This window comes from Aptenodytes patagonicus, chromosome 4 (assembly GCF_965638725.1).
Source record: "Aptenodytes patagonicus chromosome 4, bAptPat1.pri.cur, whole genome shotgun sequence".
NCBI lineage: Eukaryota > Metazoa > Chordata > Aves > Sphenisciformes > Spheniscidae > Aptenodytes > Aptenodytes patagonicus.
Genome location: NC_134952.1, coordinates 59,057,066 through 59,081,974, shown reverse-complemented (window position 1 = coordinate 59,081,974; position 24,909 = coordinate 59,057,066). Strand labels below are relative to the sequence as shown.

Genomic DNA, 24,909 nt, shown 5'->3' with positions numbered 1-24,909 from the left:
CAGTCAGAGAGGTGGCTTATCTAAACATTTCCTTGTGAACAGACAAGCAGGGCTTACTCCACTCTTTCGTTCTATTACTAGAACCTGGTCATTAAAGCACATATTTATATTTATTTTCTACTAAGGCATATGAGTTTAAATCAGTTACTTTCCCACTTGTGGGAAATTGTCTAAAAAGCAAGTGATAGGTCCTTTCTGGACAATCTTTTTATCCCTGGTTTTAAGGCTACTATAGCACGGCAAAGAATGACGCTTGCAAGAGAAATGTATCAAGCTATCAAGCCACCAGCTAATGCACATGACTGGCAGTGGTGCAAGCCTTCAGTTTTCTTCCTGATTCACAAATCATTTCTGTATTTTAATCAATTTTTTGATTATTTTAATCCATCTTTGTTAGGCAAACAGCTTTACATTTGCATATGGTTTACATTGCGATCTGAAAGTATTGCAATTATTAATTCATTGCAATTATAAGAGAAAGTGCATAAGCTCTTCACATGCATATATGAACACACATTCAAGAACATGCAACACAAAGTAATCCCAGTACCTCCATGATCACTTTCACGTTTCACTACTGGTAGAACTCAAGTAACGTTCAAAAATATCAACTTCACACAATCACTAAAGTGATTGCAAAAACTGTATCTGCAGCTAAGTTGCAAAAATTCAACAGTGCCAATTACTGACCAAACGTATCCAATTGAATGAGGATCTATCAGTAATAGATTAACCAGATTAATGAGTACGTAACAGTCTCAGCATGGTACGTTGCCACTGTTAGTTTCAAAGTTCACATATAAACTTCTTTTTACACTGCACGCATGGTTTATGAACGAAGTCTGAATGAAAGAGGAAGTTAAGGCAAAATAAGGTAAGCGACATAATATGAAATTAATCTAAGTATTTAAGTGTAGACTGCTTACAGGAAAAAAAGAATAAATCCTTGATCATGATTTAAAAAAAGGAATGCACAAATGCATGTCTACCATGTCATATTATTATGCTACAGAAAAATAATACAATGCACATCTAGACTGATGAATAACTGATGACAACCATTTCATAAGGTGTCTTTTTTAAGAGGTATTCTTAAAAAAAAAGGAAATTGATATTTGAAAAAATCCACAAAAACCTCCCTGTAAATTCAGTAAGAAAAATCGTAATGTACAGTATTTAACGTTGCCTGTAACAAAATCAGTATGTTAATAGCTCTTGAATGTTTGGCTTTGTATTGAAGTTATTTCAAAAGATTGATTTGGGCATGGATTTAATATGAGGGAGAAAGCTTGAACTGCACATGCAAGAATTCAAATAAATTAATCACAGGAAATCCCATTCTAAAATTATCCATGATGTCTCTATGAGTACCTAAACATATTATCTTAAAAAATGAAATAAAAAAATCTTTCTGAAGTTCAGGTGTCGTCGATAACTTAAAATCAACTACTTATTTGCCAGTATGGTTTTCCATCTGAAACACCTCTGAATTTATTTAATCAGCCAGTATTCCTGTTAGATGATTAACATGCACCAAAACCCCTTCAGATACTGGATTACAGAAACGTACAAAAAGAATGAGAGGGCTTATTTATGAACAATTACAGTAACTGGAAATGATACTTACCCATCTCCCCTCTCCATCCACCCGTCTATGCTTTTCTTTTCCACTAACTGTGCCATAAGTCTGAAAGCTTGTACAGTATGCATTTCCAAACTCTCAATTTCATATGGGGTTAGAACCTGCAGCATTGGCTATTTCAGCTCTTCTTTTTTTCATTAAGACATACCTCTTATATTTATCTGTATCAGAAAGCCCTTTCAGATTACTGTCTATTTCAACTTTAGTGGTAGCTGATGAAAGATGTATTCTAAGCTGTTCTCTGCTGTGAGAGTGCTCCTTTAAAAGCTACTTCTTCCTGACTATCCATTTTTTTTCCTAAAAATAAGTAAAGATTTACTTCCTGAAACATGGTCACTTAATAACAGCAGCACGTATTTGTCACCATTCTCTTCTTCCTCCCCTAGCTTCTCTCCTTTTCATAACCTACTCTCCCTGCGTGCCAATGCTGTTTTTCATGGTTGTTCCCCAACTCCTCCCTTCTCTGTTGCCTCCCCTTAGCTTTATCTGCTTTACTTGTTTCTAAAACTCTTCTCACATCTGATTCTCTCCCAGTTCTTCAGTTTCTGCCAGTGTAGGAGCGCAGCCTGTTAGGTTGCTCTAATACCTCTAACACCTTCCATGGGGTCTTGCTATTTCTAAGCAGCAGACTAGGAAGGACAGCAAAGATCTGTCCTTGGATCAGACAGAGGTATATGTGCTGTACTGAATGTCTATCTACACCACACACTCCTTAAAAACATTTCAGGCAGGGAAGGACACTCAAAAGACATTGAATTTTGCAATTGTTGATGGATTTTTTTTTTTTTTTTTTTTAAAGTTATCTGAAACAGCTCATGTTATTTGTTCTTCAATTAGTGACAGGTTCGTGGATAAAAACAGACAATGGTAGACAGCAATGAGATGACCATCAACCTTGTTGTCCTTGGAAGAACTCAGACTGGCAAAAGCGCTGCTGGGAACAGCCTGCTGGGCAGCTCAGACTTTGAGAGTCATCATTCCCCAAGCTCTGTGACTACATGCTGCAGCCTTGGACGCAGCTGTCGCATTTCGGGGATTATACGAAGAAACAGCTGTGAGCTAGCTCTCCGTATTCGAGTACTTGACACTCCAAGCTATCCTCACAGTGCTCTGAGCAAAGAGCAGGTGAGAGACACAGTGAGTTCAGCCCTGGCTCACCACTTCGGGGAGGAAGGCCTGCATCTAGCTCTCTTGGTCCTGAGGGCTGACTTGCCTCTGTGTCCGGATGAAAGCGATCATGCAATTCAGTTCCTCCAGGTAACAAATAAATACATAAATAGTAGTCTCTGCCTTAACAGCAACTCTTTTGTCTTCAGGTGACAATAGCTATGGAAGAGTTGACTGCAAAAGTGAACTAGAGAAGTGCAGCTGAAAACTGGAACACTTTCCAGTCCAGCAGTTGAAACACGTCATTCAGAACTCCAACACCATACACCATAGCTACACTTATCACACTAAACCTGAGAAGAGAGAGGCAAGAACAGCTCTCTTTTGTACGTGGGCTCAGCACAAAGGAATTTAGGAAACAAATTTACCTATCAAAGTAAGTTTTTCTCTTAGAAGTGACAGTTAATGCTTTATCATGACAGATCTAGCTTGTTGAAGAGAAACGCTACTTAAAGCAAGCAAAAGTCAGGTTACCTCACTCTCCCGTGCTCTGTATAGGACCAAAGCAGAGAGCAATGGGTCCAAAAATCACGCAGAAAATCTGACTGACCTGGGACAAGGATGCTTAGCTCTGTCCTGCACTGTCACTTACTGCTGTATCTGTTCAAGAGAAAGTACTAGAAAGTTACCATAAATTTACTCTGGCTAAGGAAAATTTCTAGCATAACTGACTTGAAGCAAATATTTTGAACCTCCTGGGGGAATTTTTTTTTTTTTTTTTTGCAAGTAGGTAAGATATGTGGGGAGAGACACTGAAGAGGAATGGCTTTCTTTTCAGTTGTAAATTTCTCATTATCATGCATACATAACTTTAGGGGGGGCAAGGGGGGAAGGCCAGCAAAAGGACATTGCTCAGTTTATGTATCTGATCAGATGAACCAGGTTTGTCTGATTTACGAAGAAACAAAGGGTTTCAGTTATTGCCAAAGTCTGCACATTACACTTTGCATCTGTCTTACACTAATGAACTTTCTAAAAATCTTTAGGAGTGGAAGGGACTTCCTGGTCCATCAACTCTTATTACGTGCTGTAACTGATATTATTTAAATATATATGTAGATAAAAATATACCAATATATAAATACATAGATAGAAAAATAGCCTTCAAAATGTGTTTGATTTGCTCTCCTGTTCTTTCTGATTACTCTCTATTGGTAGGTTACCCCTCACTTTTCTGGTAGTTTGAGAGTTGGTTCTAATTTCGACACACTCTTACTCATTGTCAGTTTACATATATTTGTTTTCAGTGTTACCCTTTTTCCTTATACAGTTCTCCATCTCTCTATGCTTCATGGTATTTAAGAGAAAACACTATTTACTCAAAATATTTTTACTCTAAGCCAATGAAAAATCATCATGCTTCTAGTTTGAGACTGTTTGGATCAAATCTGTGTGTGCTTTAAAAGCATAAGAGATGCTACCATACCTTTTCTCTCTAATGAAGCTTTAAAACCCCTACTGGAAAGGAAATAAAGCATGTTTAAAAATAATGAGAAAGCAACACTTACTTCTGTTTCATGATTACAACTGGCTCTCAACTTATATAATGGTTTGCTTTTTAGTTATTTTCCCCTTAAAAGACCAGATGCTGTGATTTCATCAGCCACAAACAAATGGGGCAGGACAGGTGCCTGGGTGCTGGGAATATGAACAGTAATGGTTACATTTCAGTATGTCATTCCAAGAAGACATCAGTGTGAAGACTACGTTTAGCAATCAGGAGTTTTTAAAATAATCCTCTGCAAATTAGGGATGGCGTATCAATGAGGATGGCATATCAGTAGAAGACTACTGGCATTTAAGTATCTCTGGATTTTTTTATTTCAGTAACATAGCTTAATGAATTGAGAGTGGCAGATATTGATTTCAGAACCAACATTAGCATTGACTTTGAGCCCTCAGTAAATCAAGGCACTATCATATCTCTCCAAAACTGATAACCCAACACTTCCTTAGACAGCTTATGCCAAAATTTTGTATGGGTTTAATTTTTTTTTCATCCCTAATATCTAAAACAGATTAATCGCTATCTTGGGAGTAGAAAGATCTCCTTTAAAGCGGTTTTATACACCTTGGAATTTAGGTTACAGAGTTAAGATCTGGACTTTATTACCAAAGTAGGCTGCTTGTCACACACAGCAGTTAGCATGATTGCACTGAAGTTGTAACTTCATTTACATCTGTAAATGAAAGCCCAATCTCTTATTCGTATTAAAATTTTCTGTACTCATTGACAAAAAAGCAGCTTGTTTTCTCCATTCCCCTCCATCAGATGAATCACAGCAGTTAAAGACAAACTCTCTGCCCCATCACTTAGGTTGATGCATTTGATCTGTGTTTTTCCTGAATTGCTGAGAATAGTTCAGTTTTATGGGATACAGCTGGAATTGCAATTGGTGTAACACAGAAATTCATCATTTATTTTTTTCAACACAAGGTGATTTGGTGATTTAAAAAAAAAAATTCAAAGAGCTGTAGAAAGTGTAGAAATATGGATATGTGGAAACTACTGATGTAAACTACTTGTATTTTACTTTTTTTTTAATAATGTGTGACATAGCTAAACAAGCATTTTTCCTTATTTACATAGACATTTTTTAACTGGAAAAATTCTATTAACATCTGTAGTAAGAGAACAGAGAACTGCTAGTACTGCACAACCACATATTTCCACTGAAAGTGGATGTCAATGTCTTGGAAGGTGAAAACCCCCAGAAATTTCAGCAACTCAGATAGCATGAACTGGATTACTGCCAGGAAAAGAACATATAACTGGTCTGTTAATGCATAAGCATATGAGGTGGCAGTGGGGAAAAGGAACAAGAAAAGATAAACTATTTGAGATTTGTTTTTCATTACAGGAACTTCTGGGCCCCACATGGAAGGATTTCACTGCAGTTCTACTTACTCATGCAGACAAGGCAGAAGAGGCTGGATTCAGTGAGGAAGCATACTTGCACAGTGCCTCAAGTACCCTGTTGTCACTTTTAAGCTCGGTACAGCATAAATACATTTTCCTAGACAACCAGAAGAGCATAATTAAAGAGGAAAGAGCTATTGTCTTAAGGAAGCTCTTGAATTTTATAAGACAAAATAATTATCGAGTGCTTCTACTTAAACCCAGCAAGGAATAAAATTAGCTTTCAGGTGCTCGTTTGTCTATTTTCTATGGTAGGTAACATTTAATAGAAATAAGAGAGTAAAAGCCATCAACCGGAAAATTCCACATCCATACCAAATACCTTTGAACACACAGTTGGAAATATCTCTTTAGATTACCAAACTACTTGCCTTTCATAGAGTATCTCACACTACTGCATCCAGAATCCTAGCTTCAACCACAAAATCAGAACAAGCTAGTGCTCTAAATCACGGTCCTAATATGTATGTAGTCACAAATGAGACTTTTATGCTACACCAGATTGTATGTTGCAGTTCAAACAGAACACTGATCTGGAAGGAAAAAAAAAAGTAAAAAAAAAAGTACATTAGTTCAGACTGTAAGGGAGCCTTTTTGCTCAATTCTTCAAGCTTTCGGAAGTTCCTCCGAATTCCAAAGTTTGTAAAGAGCTTTCCAGTATTAAAAGCTAAGATTTATCTACTGTAAAAGTATTTCCTTACCTTGATTCAGGATTAGTTAAATTGAGATTTTAAACTTCAAGAATTTTGCTTAATAAGACATTATTGGATACACAGTTTACAAGGCAGATAAAATAGCTCCCATGTGCTTAACGCTATTTGGCACATTTAAAAGAACTAATTACTATTGCTTATTCCCAGATGCATGAAAAATTAACACAGTTTATAGGCACATACAAAACTCATTCAAAAAAAAAATCTGTTCATCTCTTCTTTTGCGCCTGTTCCTTTTACTTTTATATCACTGTCATTTTGTTTTCTCTCCCAGTTTACTGGATGAAGTTCAAAGCCTGCAAAATTCAGAGTGGCTAAGTTTTTTTTATTTCAGTGGTTTCAAAAAGCGCTTACTGTTTCAGTGGTTAGACAGTAACCAGTTAATTAAACATTATATGCCAAAATATCTGAAATATCTCTAAATAGTTACTTAAAAGGTTTATTGTAAATTGATCTAAAATAGTTATTTTCAGATTATTAAGAGGCAGGAATTAAAAGAAGTAATTTGAGGCTATGGTAATTACCATAGCAACCATGACTACTTGTACTACATTATTATGGAATAATTCTAATTGTAAAAACTGAAGAAGCTATTTCTGTTAAATCCAAAGCAACTTTCATATAAAGTATCATTGCATAAAAATACATTAAAACAAAAAAATCAATTCATTTTATACCTGTTTGGGCATTGGAAACAGATTTTTTTTTTTGGTAGTATTTGACTGGCTCTAGCAATCTCTTTGCTATTCATTCTTTCTTAGTAGTACCTATCATTTGGAAGGAAATATCTAGGTGGACTAGATAAAGAACTATTTTAGCAAAGTGACAGCTTTGATCTTATTGACGTTGTAACAGCGTAACTGTGGGATAAGAAAGTATGTCCATTTGTATATCTTAGGGCATAAAGGGCCATCGTTTAATCTTCCCATTACAATTGTCTGCAGACTACTGAGACAACACAGCCAAGAACAAAGTTGCAGAGGCTTATAATATATCTGAAACCTGCCTGAAAGAAGAGGAGAAAAACTATTAAAAGGCGACTAGAAGAATGAAGACGATTGTGGTTTTCACTGACCAACTGCTAGTCCTGCCCCTCTTGAAGAGCAGCTAGCACAAAGGAACATGGCAGAAATTTTTCCTTATTGAGATGCTCTTGCTCCATAGATCCTCTAAACCTTTTAGCTGTCCAGAAAATATGCTTGCCTGCCTGTAGTTCTACCATGAACAAGCCTTGGCAATTAAGTCTTGAGCACTGAGTGGTTAATGACTGTTGACAATGCTTAACCTCAAGGACAGTAAGCATGGTAAATGAGTGAATTGTGAAAGTGTTGGAGGCATAACACATTCTGTACCTCTGGAAGAGGAGACAAACAAAAAACGTATTAGCCATGCATTTCAGAGGGGTAATATATTCATGTTTTTTATTGTGCTTGCATTACTTTCCATTTCAACATCTGAAAAAGCTTCTAATAACTATTTATTTATTTATTTAATTCCACTGTTTGCCATGGTCTCCGCCCTGCAGACTCCTTTCCCTTTCACTTCAAATGGAACTCCTTTGTACGTAGCAACACACTGGTCATTGGTATGAAGATCAGGTTGGATTTGCTCCCAAATCTTCTTCTTGGGATTAAGTTCCTTCTCAGGATCTCCTGTTTCAAAACAAAGAATAACCTAATAGCAAACAACACAGAAGGCAGAGCAAGCACTCTATGTATGTACACATCTGTGACAGCCCACACAGCATCACTGCACACACTTATAAGGGAAAAAAACATTACCTGCGACTCTCAAAACGAAAACTTTAATTGGAATTAGGGATTGTCTAGGAAATGTCTCCAGAGCCACTCTCAAAATGCTGATCTTTCAGGGGAAAAAAGGTTGTAAAGTAACAGACCACAAATACTGTCAAAAGGAAGAAATCAAACCCTTGCTAGTTGTTGGTTTACAAAATTTACTAGAGACCAAAAGGATTCCCAAGAATTAAGTAGATGTGGACCACAGAAACACACTACTCACCAAGACACAGGTTTGTCGGCATCTTAAGTTTAGGAATTAATGAATTTTTATAAGCAATTAATATTAAGTGAATTTGGCAGGTGCCCTTACAGTTGAGAAATATCGAACTTAGACAAGAATAGTCCAAAATTAGCATACTGACATATAATTTTAGCCCCAAGTTTTAACACTGTTCTGCTACTTTTTGTACTATTTGATGACAAGCTCTGGTGCCTAAAATAACAGGAGCACTAGAGGTCAGCTTGTATTTCAGCAAATATGGCCTCAGTCTCTATAAGTCTCAGTTCCCTGTTTCTATGTGTACAGCATGACAAGCTACCTACTCCCTAGAGGTATTGACAGTCTAACTACATTAGCAAATCTGACTATTTAAGGATCTCTAATGACCACAAAATGCAGGTTTCTTCTACTAATGTTTTGAAATACTGTTAACAAATTACATAGAATAGTGAAGTATTTCAGTCATATTTTCCTATTTTTAAATAGACATGAAATGCAAAGTATAGGAGCAAAACAACTAAGCTAAATGAGCTCTCTTGCTCTAAAGATTTATACTGAATAAACTGCTGCCTGCTGACATAATCTAGATAAAGCAAGACAACCAATTCACTGTATAATTATTTTCTGTTCAAAGGTCGAGTAAATTTAATCTCTTAATTCTAATACAATGCAGATTCTCTTAAAGAAAAAAGATATTTCATTTAAAAAGTTACTTAATCATAATGCTGTCGGATGCTCTCGACCTCTTGTGTGTAACACAGGCAGGACAAATTAAAAAAAACACAAGACTTGTTTTAAATACAATTTGAGCACATTTAAATGCTGAAAGGAATCCCATGCTATTTCACTGTTGATACACTATATATATATATTTTTTTTTTACTTGCTTGGAGTGCCATATTGGCACCATTCTGCCCAAACTATTCAAATCTTAAGTTCCAGAACAAGCAAGAATCAAAAAACAAATCCTAGTAAACAGATCCTCCCTGAGATCCTCTCAAGAAGCCAGGAGTTCCTAAAGGAAAATGAGGAGCTCTCCAAGTGAGCAGAATATCAAGTACTCTCATTTTCCACTACTCGGTGTCCCCAAAGGTTCAGGAAGAAAAACTATTAATGCTACAGGGATTCTAATGTACGTGTTTCTAGTAGCTGGTTGAAATTCATTACTGCTTGGCGTATTCCCGACTGGCTGACCAACAGGCAGTTAAATTAACTACTCTCAGTCCAGCCTGCCTTACTGTTTTTCTCCTTTAAATGTTTTCAATGGTTCAATCTACTCGCATTCTCAATGCTTGCAAGAGTAGGTTACTTCTGCCTGCAGACAGGTCTAACTTCTGTCGCTTCTATATCTGTAACTGTGTAAGAGAAGCAGACCAGGCCAGACTTCTCCGTTAAGCAGGCTAGCCTTGCCAAAGCAAGATTCAATAATGCAGTTGAGTTATTTCACAACCACAGTGCACTTAATATTTGAAAGAAAAATCAGTAATACCATTAATAAATTAAACATTTAGAGCTAATTGCGCACTTTCACAAAAATAAAAATCCTGCTCAATGCTCAAGTTCATGAACAAAGACAGACATGGATTTAGACCAAAGTGAATGCATACGAACTATTAAAATCATTAAGCAGAATGTTAAATGATCCATTGTGCATTTCCTTCCCCCTCCTCAAATATAAAAAGCAAGTGAATTTTTTCAGTAAGAAAAAAAACCTGACTTTTATTATAAAACACACGCTCTGGATGTTAATAAGTTTCTTTGGAATCCTGCATCAAGCTCCCTTGGGATCTGTGGTGAGCTCATATTAGATTAGCACAGGCACCGATTTTAAATACTACCAGAGCTTTAGGCTGTGCATTTTCCTGTGACTTCTCTTCATTGCATTCTTTCTTTCCAGAAAATATTCTTTAGAAGGGTTTCTATATATAAAATAAATTTAAACTTGTAATGGTTTAATGAGCTTCCCACTCTCATTCAATAAAAAGAACCAAATAAGAGGTCCCAAATTTTGTTAAGCATGTCATTTGGTCTAGCAGTTTAAATATTACGAAAGAAATTCTCCTAATAAGCAAGAAACCTCTCCATGTTGTAACAGCTCAGTAACTATTGAAAGACTATATCTCAGCACAATAAGGGGAAAAAAGATGTGGTGATGTGCGACCTTACAAAAAGTTAGTACCAGTTAGCCCACTGTGGATTATAACTATGCAGCTGAAGGAAAGCATCCATACACCAAAGCTTTGATTAAAAGAAACCTGTTAAATACAGACTAACCACTGCACTCCAGTTTTAGCACTTTTTTTTTTTTTTTAAAGAGATAGTTATTAACTAAATTGCCAGGGATTCTTGGACCAGAACTATATAAACTTAAATAACAGATTCATGGTTCCTGTGGCATTTTTGCATTGAAGAATTTTGTCAAAGCGTCAGTTATACTGCTATTAGAAAGAAGATTTCACAGTTAGCTGTGAAAACTCCACCAATTATTGCTGTCTTACGGCAATTACTGTGTAGGAGAGCATAGTATTTACAGACATGCGATGGAATGATTTTTCTATGGCTTATGAATTAGACCTTTTCCACTGAAGGCGGATAGAAATCTGATAAAGTTCTTAATACAAAAAAGGACCAAGAGATCTTGAAGATTCATGTATTGGAATATAAAACCATGCTAAAGTTCCCCTAAGGGCAATGACATCAAATCAACAAACAAAAAAAGAATACTCCTCCAGACAACAGCATTCCTTATCAAATCACTCCTCTACAACACTAAAGATGGTTCTAGGAAAACTCTCAAGTTTCTGCAGAAAAAAGTTCAATTGGTTTGAATCAAGATACCATTTGTTTACTTTGACTAAAATGACCAAGGAAAATTAGCCTGTATCTCATGAATATTTTGTATGGTGGAGAGAGCAGGCTTAAAAATAACTTGATTCCAAGCGGCTTGATAGACAGCTGTGTGTTTTAGAGTTGCTTTATTGTTGCTGCTGCTGCTTCTGTTGCTTCATAGGCTTTCATATTTCAAACAAAAACAAGACCCAGCTGTCCCTTCTATTTGACTTTCAAGGACTCAGACTGAACCTTTATGCTTTCAAAGTATTCTTTTAAAAAAAAAAAAAATCTGATCAGAATATAAATGGTTACAATTAAGCACTGAAATTAAATGACATCTGACATAGCAAGGATTCTACCCTCCTGATAACAGTATTAGTGAAGTGCCAGATTGCCTTTGAGGAGACAGCAGCTAAGCGCACGTGAGATTTTAACAAAAAAGGTGAGTAGAAGATACAGACATACAACCCCTTTAAAAATTGAGAAACAGTTTTCCATTCTCCCAGTGAGTTGCACACACCCACCCCCACCCACCCCCCAGGAATAAAAGGGAAAAAAAACCCAAACACCAAACCACCCAGTTGTTTAAAAAGGAGAAAAATTTTAAAAAAACCAACCAACCAACCCACCCCTAAACCAGAAAAAGGAATCGGGCGGGGTGGGGTGGTGGTGGTGGTGAGGGGGGAACCAAACCCACCAAAAGTTGTTAATCACTTGGACAAGAAGGTAAGAGGCAACAATCTTAGTCTGCAGGTAAAAGAAATTTTAAAAAGCCCTAAAGCAAACCAAAACCTACCAGTGAACAGTATTAATATCTTAGTTTACAAAGGCAATATGCAAAAGACAGGTATACAACAAATTAAGTTACAGAAGCAGATGTCAGAAGGATTTTGTAAGTCTCCATCCATCAATGCTTTTTTTTTTTCTTGCTTTTTCCTACTCCAAGATAATAAAAACACAAGTCTTAAAATTCTTTAAAGTAAGTTTTATGTGACTAGGAGATACATCACTCTACTTTGCACTATTAAGCATTAGGTATATTTTCAAGGTCAATGATTAGCTTTCATTTCATACCTACCAATTTTTCTGAGCAGCTATATATGAAACATTAGGAAACAGCTGCCATATTTCAGACTACAATCTATAGCCCTGAATGTATATGTTTTTCAAAGGGGTTGTAAAAACCTTCATTTGGCACTTTATCAGACCTCCATGTCTTTGGCTCCCTGTCAGAAGGAAACTGATAACAAAGCATACAAAACCTTGTATCACAGGCTGCAGGTCATAATTTTAGAACTAGTACAACTTTTATACCACCTTTAGCTGATTCTATGTCTTTTAAGAATCAAAATGTCAACAGAATATCTGTATAGCTTAACACCTGGGAGTAATTTTAGAACAAATGTTTCCATAACTGATTTGCTCTAGGAAAAGCTTTTTGCAACTGCAACCATGGAGTCAAATAGTTTATTTTGATAAAACTGACCTCTTAGTCATGCACAAGAAAAGATATGCTGGCTAACAGAGAACAGCACTACTACCAGCTCTCACATTATTTTCAAATGCCAGGTATACGAAGTTACCTGAGATACAAGTTTGGAGTAAGGTTATGTCTTAGACAGAAAACAAACAAAAAAGACCCTCCACGCCTCAAAAAAGCCACATGCCCAGGCTGACTTGTACATAATTTTGCAGGGCTTATGCACTAGAACGTTTTACTCTACAGGTTGATGCTATCTCTTGCACATCCATTTCCACAGCAACAGAAAGCAATATGAGTGTATCCTTGCATGTAACAGAAGTCACACATCCAACATTTAATCCATCTTTACTCACAGATATGTGGTAACTCCTAGAAGTTATGAGTGAGTATTCCTACAATTTAGTCAATATAATTGCTGAAGCCTTTCAGATTTCAGTACAGCTTACCAATTCTTCATCTCAACTAGCAAGCTTGGTATACTTTCAATACAGATAACTAAAAATGAAAAAAATGCTGCAAGACTGACTTCCTTCTTAAACACAGTATTATTTTAAAATATTTTCAATCAGAGCATTAAATCACAGCAAGCTGAGCTTTCCTCCTGTTTCAAAAACACCTAGATAGACCATTGCTTCCTTTATCATATGCCAACAAATATTTTTTTAGAGCATCACAGTTTCAATCATGAGAAGTATAAAAATATCTATATATCTTTCATAAATATATACGTGTTTGTATGTATTTCATGCAAATACATTTAAGCATAGAGCTTGCCAAGAGGTTCAAAAATAAAACCACTGCTATACAGCTAGAAATTGTCAGAGGTGCAATAGCTTGAAAAGGTTAATATGTTTCTATGTAGAAAACAAAGCTACACCATTTTCTCACATGTGAAAGCCAACTTTTGAGCAACAAATTCATCCTGAAGATGAATACTTTGTTGATAGATGTACACACATACAAGTCCACCTGATATAGGAAATGTTGGGAGTTAGACCACTTTTTGTTAAGACAAAGTGATGCAGTGATTCTGACCAGAAGACCACTGTTCATCAAGAACTCAGTGATCCACGTAACAGTTGACCTGAGTAGATCTGGGCTTGTGCTGTGCTGCACAAATTCCTGGGGCGCAGGATAAACCTAGCCAGCTGACTGTAACAGAGGTGCCTGCAGGCAGCTCCCACGTGGTGCCAGCGACTGAGCCACCTGCGTGTCTTCACCTTTATGGAACAATGCAGCATCAAGTTCTCATGCAAACTTCCTTTCTGTTTGACAGTTTAAGAAAATACAACAGTAGCTCAAATCACCAAAAGCGGGGAAATCTCTTCTACGGACAGGAAGTGCACAGCATGCTGCATGTGGATCAGAAGCATGTTTGATGCTGCACCAACTCAGGGTTCCCATCATCCATGCAATGTAAGATTATTTATACTATTCTCTCTTTTCAGTGTCAGCTCTAATGAAGATCATTTTAAATGATACTATACAGAATCTGAGTGCCTTTCTTACTGGGCTTATAATGGACCAGCACCTCCTGACGAAAAACACTTAAAACCATGATAGAGATAACAAAATAACAGTGCTAACAAAGACAGCAACAGGAAAAGCTGAATCCCTTTCAGCCCATGAGAATAACGAACTGGCATTTGGGCAGGAGGGAAACACTCACCAACACACTACACCTGTGATGCTTATGCGAGTTCCCAATATGCAGGGTCAGAAACTAATTGTTTTCGTAGATGAGTGGGAGGTAGAGGAAGTGGGAAAATGGATGAAAATCATCTTTTGAGAAAGTTTAAATTCTATTATTTTCTTATTTATATTCTGAAAAAAAGGTGGATTTATTGATTTAATTAAGTGGGAAGAAATCCAGTATCTGTCTTTGGAGACCCAAAAAGTCATTTCCTCCCAGACAAACAAACAAAAAGCCCCTGGTGTTTTGAATATCACAGGTTCCTCTCATAAATATGGGATTTCCACCCCCTCCAATCTTCTCCATCACTTCCTCCAAAAAAAAAAAAAAAGCCTACCTCAAGTTCTGACACTTTAATCAGTGTGAGGAGCTGGAATCAGGAACTTATTACTTCACCGCTTACACTGAGACACTGGGAAAGATGCTTTACATTTTCTTATTGTAACTTGCAAAGTACAAATATGTTTGTCCATAAATTTCAAAAGCAGAAATACTTATTGTCATGGTTTAACCCCAGCCAGTGACTGAGCACCACACAGCCACTCGCTCACTGCCCCCCCCATGGGATGGGGGACAGAATCGGAGGAGTAAAAGTGAGAAAACTCATGGGTTGAGATGAAGACAGTTTAATAATTGAAATAAAATAAAATAATAATTAAAAAGAATACATAAAGCAAGTGATGCACGATGCAATTGCTCACCACCCACCAACCGATACCCAGCCAGTCCCCAGGCAGCGGCCCCCCAGGCAGCTTTCCCCCAGTTTATGTACTGAGCATGACGTCACAGGGTATAGAATGTCCCTTTGGCCAGTTTGGGTCAGCTGTCCTGGCTGTGCCCCCTCCCAGCTTCTCGCTGGCAGGGCATGGGAAGCTGAAAAGTCCTTGACTAATGTAAGCACTACTTAGCAACAACTAAAACGTCAGCATGCTACCACATTATTCTCATCCTAAATCCAAAACACAGCACTATGCCAGCTACTAGGAAAAAAAATAAACTCTATCCCAGCCGAAAGCAGGACACTTATTGAGACTTAAAGAAAGTGGGTAATTCTATATCAAAGTATTATACAACTTTTTCAAGTTACAGTTATTTCCCTGTACTTTCCAATTTTTGGCAGGTAGTTAAGTATTTTCAATCCTTTATTTACACAACCTTAGCATGCTAATAATCAAAAAGTTTGAATATAACTAATTCAGAAAATTTCAACAAAAAAATGCAGCCAACTTTAAAATACTGTTTTATCTGCTTCAACACTGAGGTCACCTTGGCATACTTATTTCCTCCAATTTCCCAAATACTTACTTACCAGGAAAACCTTCAAAAGTGATTCTATCCCCAGGTACTGCCCCAGGTGGGGGAGCCAGAATTTCCACTTTCTCTGGGGAGCTGGCACACATCACCATTGCTTGAGATATTACTCCTCTCATCTTTGCAGGCTTCAAGTTACAGAGTAGTATTGCCATCCGATTCTGCATCTTGGGGGAGGAAGACAGAAGGATGTGAGTACTTAAATGCCACATGCTTTTGGGGACTCTAATTGCAATTCTTTTGTTATAATGAAATAATGAAGAGACCTTAACATGGACGAGAGAAGCATACAGCAACAGATGCACAATTTTAATGCCTGCACACCAGTAACAAATAACATTTAAACCACTTAAGAGTTGGCCAGTGAATAATGGAGTAAATGCTGAATTATGAAACACTTATGGAAATACAAAATGTGCAATTCAGAAATCCCAAAAACAGGCAATGCATTTCACCCGTGTTCCACCTTTACTCCTTTGAGATCACTCACTTCAGTCCACTTTCAATATAGCACTAGTAACCAAACAATTTCCATTTAATAATAATAATAAAAACAAACAAAAAACCGCACTCTACAAATTAGGCTAGCTCATAGATAAAAATTTCAAACTGTGTACTGGAAGCATAAAGGTGTTTTTACATAATTAGCTCACTTGAATCTTAAATTTTATCTTATTTAACCCAAATGCTTTGAATTTTTTTTACCCACTGAAAATGGCTGTATATACTGTGCACTGCATGCAATATGTTAGAGCAAAACTGTAAAACTAGGTTTCTTCCTTTGTTGTTTTATTTTAATAAAAATTGTAATAGTAAACCAGAGAAAACATACTTTGTTAGGGGAAACTGCCACACTTTAGCCTAAAAAAAACAAACCACACTTTCAAACTGAATAAAAATTAAACCCAGAACATTCTTAAGAGACAGACAGAAAGTAAGGAAGCCTTAATTCTCATACTCCTAAGTGCACATATGTATATATCCGTATTTCTAGATTTCAGTCTTTGTGCATTACAGTATAAACTTTAAACAAAACTGCAGGATTAATACTTAATAAAACTCATATGATCAAGTATTCTGAATACTACATATTTTCCAAGTAGAACATTTTAAAAAGCAAAAATATAAATCTCTAAAATGAAGCAGTTATAATGAAAAGTTGATCTGGCAGAAGTTTCAAGGCAGCCCATTGACTGAAAATGTCTTAAGTTATTGCTACGGATATAAATCGCCCAAAACACAAGAAATGGCTGTAAGATGTCAGTGATTAAAATGCAAGTTGTAGACATTATCTAGCACTGAATAACAATTAGCAAATGGATATACAGAATAAAAGAAACAAGATTTCTGCAGTTGGTATTCAACTTTAGTTTTGACTAACTGGAAAAAATTCTAGACTTCAGAGCATTGCTTTTTTATTACAGATTATACAAATCGACAAAACCAGACTGCATTAATACAGAAATGGAGATCATCATCAAACTAACACAAAAGCAAACCAAACTAGCAACACATCATTCCTTTCTCACCAATCACAGTGGCCCAAATGTTTATGTATATATTGCATGAGATTTCTGTATAAGAAGTTGATTACTATTATAAAATTAAGAATTATTTATCAACATTTCAAACATACACATTATTCCATCACTTTTACTAGGAAGTATCTTCAAATGCTTTTGAAAAACTGCTCTAATACTTAGATATGTGCATTGATGTCACAAATGAATGGTAAGACGACTCACAAGGTTAAATAAATATTTTTACAAAACAAAAAGAAAAACCCACCCCAAGATGGTCAGCCAAAACCAGAACATTACTATTTCAAGGGGTTTTTTTTTCTTTTTATTTTAAGTAGCTCAATTTTTAAACTGTCTTCAGATAAATGACAATTCCCTAAGTATAGCAAAAAAAAAGAAACTAGACCTAAATAAATGCTTCCTAATAATGCAAGTTTTTAGTAGTGTTTGTATTTTTTTTTAAACTGGTTGTGCTAATTTTTATAGAAGGGACTTACCGTAACGTTTCCAGAAAACAGGGCTTCAGTTACAATAGTGAACCCTCTATATTCATGCATAATAAGTGCAAAAAAGATTGTTTACAAACCATCAAGGAATCTGGTGGTCGGGTATCATTCTATCTGCATAGCTCTTATGAGATCTTTTTACAGTAAATGATAAATAAAACCCTGAAATGTGTCAGCTACAAAGGGTCAGATCCAGTAATTCTATTGATGGCCACTCTCTGTAACCCCATAAATTAGAGGAACAAAAGAAACAATCTAATTTTTTCAAAAGTAACTGTAAAAATAAATTGGGGAGTTTCCTGACAGATAGATAAGAGTGGGCAGAAATTTAAAAAAAAAAAAAAAGAAAGAAAAAAAGAAAAAAAGGAAGAAACCTGACTCCCTTTCCCAGTACGTGAAAAGTTCTATCAGAAATACAGGGTGTTACTGAAAAGCAGCTGAAGGTGACACAGATAGACAGTAAGTGTATGTTTCCTTCTGCATATGTGTTATATATGTGTTATATATGTGATATATTATCCAGTAAAGCAAATTCTGGTTAAGAACAATAAGGCAAATCTCCACACTTAAAAGGACACAAACAGAAGCGAGTCTATGTCTACAGGGAATTAATAAGGCTTTGGCATCTCAGGAGGCGTTTGATACATAAATGAGCTGAGAATAAGCAAAGGAAATTCAAATGTTATCTCCTTGAAACAGTAACAACCTCCACTGGCCTTCCAGAGAGCCAATCCTTCTGTTTCAGAAATCCAGGAACTTCAAAACTGACAACTCAACTAGTGAGAAACTGATTTAGTTTCAGCAAAAATGTTAGTTGTTACAGTTTCTATGGCTGGACACACAGCTACTTCACATTCAGAATAAAACAATGAATTTTCCCAACATGCTGGTAGAATGAAGCGGCGGGGGGGGGAGAGGGCAAGAAATAAAGCAAAGAAACTAAAATGAGGAAAAGTTAATCCTGAAGTTTACCATACAGAAGAAACAAGACCTTATCCTTGAAGCACAAGTGTTACATCGCACTTTTTCTTAGGTAATCCTTGAAGTTACCTGTATAACATTGTATAACCTGTATTACCTTGAAGTTACCTGTCTATATACATTATCAACTAACTATCCCTCTATATCTCAAAATCAGATACCGTGACAGACTGCAATGGCTAGTGAATATGAGTTAAAACCAAGACACTGATTGCTTTAAAACCACAGTGAGTTGCAATGCCAACAGCAACAAAAAGCCCTCCTCAATTTATTACATGCTTGTCTGGATCTTAAGGTTGCCAGCAAACATAATTTACAAGTTACAAGCATGGTTACATAGATATTTCTATTTGTTTTATATCTGAAAAGAAACACTATAGGATTTAATATAGCCTTGAAGCATAATGCTGTAAAAGCAAAGGCAAAAACTGGTTTGCTTTCGGAAAGGTGTCTTATATTACACAGAATGCGTCAATAAGTTTACAGTCATGCTGTAGTCACTGCTCTCTATGATTTATAGAAACATGTTTTCTCTGCAGACTAGACAAAGGAAATTAGAAGACTAAGAATATGTATAAAGAATATAATTACCATTCTATCTAAGAAAAAGAAATATAAATTCCAGTACCATTTGCCAATTCCTGGGTGGACGACACTAACCCTTAAACAATGATCTAGAAAGAAAGAAGATTAAGCCATCTAAGCAGAAAGAAAGAGTTTCTGCTACAAAAATGAGACTGTATAGTTCGTAACAGGTACAGCTGTAATGCCTCCTCTCACAAAGAATGGTTGTAGGATAATGTTTCTGGAGGCTGATGGTGGCCTCTTCTCTTCTTGCTAAGTTTAAGATACATGCCCTGCATTCTCGTCCTTCACTTCTGATCACTGACATGAGGATCTCTTAGGCTAAAGGGGATTTCAGGAGGTTAAAAAAGCAACACCTGAGAATTGTCTGAATTTCAAGAATGATTGCCTGAGACAGGTATTGATGCTAGGAGCACACAGAGATCCACTTCAAAAAGCCAAATGCAGTGACAGAAAAGCTGTCAATTCCTGCTGACATTTCAGAATGTTCTCCAATTGTCCCCAGCTGCTGCTGAAAGAGCTCAGCATTGGTATGGTCCACCTCATGCTTCAGTACTATATCCCTATTACTGATGACACATGTATCTACTGATACATGATACTTGAGGGTGCAACTTCTGACTTGGCTTCACCACCATCAGTGGTGCACAAAAACACAATGTACCACATATAAAGTGCGCATGCAAGAAGTTTTCACACCCATAAATAACTTGCACTGCATACTGAAATGTTAACGAAGATACACATTGTGCTTCCTAACTAAGAGTAAAATCGGATTATACAAATACTACAGCCTCAAACACTGCTAAATTACCACATCAAACACTGCAACCATAAATAGCTGAATTTTTGGTGAATTATGTCTATAGTACTTGATCTGATGTATACATTTTTATTTAAATATATGGCAGAGGTCACATGCTAGGCCTTCACATTTTTGAACACTTCAAAAAAAACACAGAAAGATGGAAGCTTGCCCCTAAGAATTTACTGTCCAATAGAGACTTGCCAAAACCAAAACCAGACACACAAACTAACTGTTCCCAAAGAACATGCAAGTTCTTTTGCATGTTTTGCATGAGAAATAATAACATTAATTCTCTGTTAATGAGTACTTTGGATTATTTTTTGCAGACAGAAAGCAGGTTAAAGAGAAAAGACTGTTACTTCCGCTGCATTCTGTACACTTCATGTTCGCAAGTTTACTTAGAAAGGTTTTTTCTACATGCTTTCTTGAGAGCGGACTGCTAAAAATGAGCAATTTGAATTTTTCCCCACTGCAAATCCAGTAACCGGACACTATCAGGTAATCAGTGCAGAACAGTAATTGTATTCAGTCATTTTTTTCAGTTCAATAACTTTCTGTATCATAAAAACAATCACAATTTTAATTGCTTCCTACATTTGCAGTCTTACCATGGGGACAGGGCATGAATAGGGATTGAAAAGGCATTTGAGAAAATGTAGCTTTTCCACACTAAGATCAATTCCTTCACGACCCGTTTTGCAGTTGCTCTATACGACATTGCTTTAATTGCCAAGCTTGTATTTGAATTTAGAAGCAGCCTTCAGTCAATTCCGCCCTTCCGCTAACCCTCTAGAAGAGGTGTGAGAGGAAAGTGTAATCCTGAAATCTCAGGTTGTTCCCAAGACATACATAAACCATGCATGTCAAACACAGAAGTGTATCAGCTAAAAAAGCGTAGAGGCAGACACTATTCTGGACAAGGAAGTAAAAATATGTATTTTGTATCCTGCTGTTGTTTAAGCCACTCACTGCCAGCTAAGTTAAATTTACATGCTCTTCGCTTGACTCCATGCCAAACACTCCAACGGGCTATAAAGAGAGTTGGAAGGCAAAGGTTTCAAAAGTTTGGATGACAGCAAAAAAGTTATTATGGGTTCTCTACTACACACTAGGAAACCTAAAGGGAGAGTCACATCTGTTTGGTTTAGGAGTCCACTGTGTACCAATGGCATCACAGAGGAGTCAGAATAAGATCCCAGGATAGAAGCACTGCAAGCAGAAAGGAACTGATTTGGGGTAAGGGTATTTCTCCATTTGCTGGCAAATGTTATTAAGCGTTACTTCCATTTGCATTCTGTTTTTGCTTTCATGACTGTAAAAATCTTTTAGCATAATGAAAACACACCCTATAAACAGATGAAGGTCTTAAGATATTTTAGGAAAGGAAAAGCTATCAGTAAATAATTTTGTCAATACCTGCTCCAGAGGAACATGTTTCACTAAACCGCTGACAACAGTCCTTGGGCTTGCTTCACCAACATCCACTTCTTCAACATACAGAGTGTCTGCATCCGGATGCTTTTTGGCAGTAATAATGCAGCCAACACGAAGATCCAGATGAGAAACATCTACAGATTTTGCATCACTACTTCCAGCAGCTGGCTGCTGTTTCTTCTCCTTCTTTTCACCTATTAAAGAAAGTTTAGCTCATGAAATAAACATTTTTAAAAAAGCATAAATAATGTGTATGACTATTGCAAGGGAAAAGCGAGCTACAATCTCAGAAATAAGTGTAAATCCAGTATAAAGCATAGATGAAGAGTAAAGAGTTAGCACCTCTATTACTAGTTTCCAGTGGACAATCATCATACACGCTCCAATTTAGACTGTTACTCCAAGTAATTACCACCTTAGGACAGAGGTGTTTTCTTGTTTGTAAAGTGAAGTCATGCTGAACTTTAAGTGTAGCTAACGCACATGTAAGTGACATATACACTCTGCCAAAGGCCACATCAATAAGCCTGATAGTACTGTTTAAACAATTAGCAATTACCAGTAAGTCTTGCCATGGTGTTTCACCAGCAAAGGGAAACTAGACAATCACCAGTTATCAGGTTACTACTGCTTAACAGCTCCTGACTGTGGACAATGCCAAGTCACTGCAACTACACTGTTACAGTTGCAAAGCAACCCTTCAAGATGACCTTAGCTAACATTCTTCACTTCCCACATATACTAGTGTGTGAAAATGCTCATGGCTTATGAGGTTCCACTGATGCAGAGTCTTTATCCCATGGCAATGCAAGGGTTTATCATCACCCATGCATACTGTAAAGTATAAAACAGCAGTGAAGCAACGCTCCCCATACTCAGCTGCTTATTTAGATACTTGTTTCGAGATGAGCAAGTTACACCCAGTTTGTATATAAGGCTGTCCTGTTTAAAAGACATTGAAGATTTGTTTAACAACTATAATCTCTGGGGGATTACGAAATGTCTAAGAAGTGCTTACTTAAAATAAGCATACTCTGTTATTCTTTCATCCCAGATAGCTTACATATTAATGTAAGCTAAACTCCCTTCTTTAGGGAGCAAAAAAGGAAAAGTGGACACAGCGCGCAATTTGATTGATTTATCATTGCTCTAGTACAGGGTTGACATTAAATAATACATTCAATAATAAAAAGGCAGTATTTTTTTTAACATAAGCAATAGCTCTTAAAAAATATTTCAGTTCATATAGGATGAATAAAAAGCTCTAGAGTTTATGACTGGGTTTTATTAATTAGAATTAGATTAATAAAACCAGTCATACATACAATAATTGAAGAGAAACTGAAAAAATACCATCAAAACAGTTAATATTTAATACCTAAGATCATTTCAAAGACCTGCCATCTTTATGCTTGGTATCATTCCTCACTGTTCTCCACTTCATGACATTTCTCTACAATGGCCTGGAGCCAAAAAAAAAAAAAAAAAAAAAAAAATCAACTTCTAGCACCCTATTTATTTCACTTTAGAGAAATGAAGTCTGTCACCAAAGAAGGAAAAGAGAACATAGCAAAGCATGTCTGTACACAGCATATGTTCAGATGCACAGAAAACATCCGTTTCAATGCTGCAGGCTAAGGAGAGAACTGCACTCCTCTGGCCAGTGTGGGAGTCAGCCCAGAATCAATATCCAGAGGAGCCTCACAGATGAAGTTTGCAAGAAGTGGAACTAAGAATATGGGAATAACCAGAGAGGAAACAGATGAGATAGGGAATATCTCAAATCCTTTTGCTTTCTGTCACCTAATTTCATCAATTTCAAGACTAAAAAACAAATTTTACAGATTGGTTACTTTGATTGTTAAATACTATACCTACAATAGATGTTGAACTCCACAGAAATAGCCTGTTCAGGGCTTCCACTTAATGTTCATGCTATATTTCACCTTTTTCCAAATACAGTCACTGGAAGGAAAAAGTGAAATAGATTGCTTTCTAAATTTAAGCTACTTATATAAGATGAGGGAAAATACAATACAAGTTTTATTTTTCCTTACCAACTGAATACTTGCTCTGTAGCCACTGAATACTTGAAGAAAACAGTTAATTGCCTGATATGACATGTGGTCTCTGCTTTTATATTTACAGCTCTGTGGAATATTGATGTGTCAAAGGCTGCAGCACACCAAAAAATATGAAGAAGCTTATAAGCCTGAGTACAGCTCACCAGAAAAATAAAAGAGGTACAGTGCTCTATCAGCATAATATCCAAACTCTGAAAAGCTGTGCAAATAAATTCATAGCAAATTAATAATAATTTGCATAAGAGAATGATTGTAAAACAGGAGTTTAAGTTACAAGATAGACACTTGTACTTCTGTGTAAGTTTAACAGACACATCTTTTCTTCTATTAAGAGAGTTTGTTAAACAGAAGTCAATACAGACAGCTAAAAAAGAAAAACAGGAGGAAAGGTGTTAAGGAAACCTACATACCCTGCTTCTACATTGCCTCCCTGATGCCAAAACCAGCTTATGCTATCTGCCTATGTCCTTTACCCAGTACTTCCTCTTAGCCACACAATTTCACCAGTGGTTTTTTTGTTGTGGGGTTTTTTTAAATAAGGGAGTTCAGTCACATGAAAAGAAATTTGGCATGTATCCTGTTTAAGTAAGAATCTGTAGCTTACTTGATGGCCTTCACTAACTTCAAGTACTTCCAAGATTTTTTAAGAGCTAGCACATGACTTCCTGCTGTGGCTGTAAGACTGTTTTTTTCTGTGCCCAAAATGATGTAAAAGCACTTGCATAACTGAAATACCTTAACTGTCTATCACAGCTAAGAAAACTGAAGTACCTTTCTTTTCTACTTTTTCCTTCTTTTTCTTTTCTTCATCTTCACCTTTAATTTGATCTTTGGAACCAGGAGATGATGCGACTGCTGTAGGTTGTGGAACATCATCTGAAAATGAAGCTGTAGAAACGGTTGTACCAGGAGGAACTGCAATCTGTTTTACTAAAAATCAAACCCACAAAAGTTAGTAGGGGTACCAGAATTTTTAACACTATAACATTTTAAGTTTCCAATATAAATGAAAAAGCAGAGAGAACTGAAAATTCTGCTCAAAATACCTAAACCACAACTGCTGAGTAGTGAAGCACAACATTACAAAACACATTTCAGAATTCAATCTATACAAGATTATTCTGATCAGTTAAGAACAATGCCTTTCACAACATATTTTTTAAATGGGAAAATGTGCTAAATACAAGAGAACATATAAGCAAACATCACCT

The 24,909-nt window shown here is 36.4% G+C and overlaps 2 protein-coding genes across 4 annotated transcripts in view; one reads left to right on the top strand and one right to left on the bottom strand.

The window, feature by feature from the left end:
* The first annotated feature begins 820 nt into the window (after positions 1-820).
* Positions 821-7,044, top strand: GIMD1 (GIMAP family P-loop NTPase domain containing 1). Its single transcript, XM_076336862.1, has 3 exons — positions 821-874; positions 2,480-2,899; positions 5,671-7,044. Exons 2-3 carry the CDS (start codon positions 2,507-2,509, stop codon positions 5,941-5,943), a joined length of 666 nt encoding a protein of 221 aa, XP_076192977.1. The 5' UTR covers positions 821-874; positions 2,480-2,506; the 3' UTR covers positions 5,944-7,044.
* Positions 7,045-7,835: 791 nt separating this feature from the next.
* The window catches only part of AIMP1 (aminoacyl tRNA synthetase complex interacting multifunctional protein 1), a 39,922-nt gene continuing 22,848 nt past the window's right edge, over positions 7,836-24,909 (bottom strand). For 2 of the 3 annotated variants that reach the window (XM_076336860.1, XM_076336859.1), the window contains exons 4-7: positions 24,470-24,628; positions 21,597-21,808; positions 15,779-15,947; positions 7,836-8,094 (exon numbers count right to left, since the gene is read on the bottom strand). In XM_076336860.1, the coding sequence (XP_076192975.1) occupies positions 7,928-8,094; positions 15,779-15,947; positions 21,597-21,808; positions 24,470-24,628 (707 nt within the window). In that variant the 3' untranslated portion in view covers positions 7,836-7,927. The remainder of the gene's footprint in view (positions 8,095-15,778; positions 15,948-21,596; positions 21,809-24,469; positions 24,629-24,909) is intronic. The other variant, XM_076336861.1, reaches the window with a different exon arrangement.

Bases quoted from the DNA above. Each gene is read 5' to 3' on its own strand.
- GIMD1 (XM_076336862.1), top strand. From the start codon at position 2,507: ATGGTAGACAGCAATGAGATGACCATCAACCTTGTTGTCCTTGGAAGA. The intron at 2,900-5,670 runs GTAACAAATAAA...TTTTCATTACAG, and splicing joins ATGCAATTCAGTTCCTCCAG to GAACTTCTGGGCCCCACATG.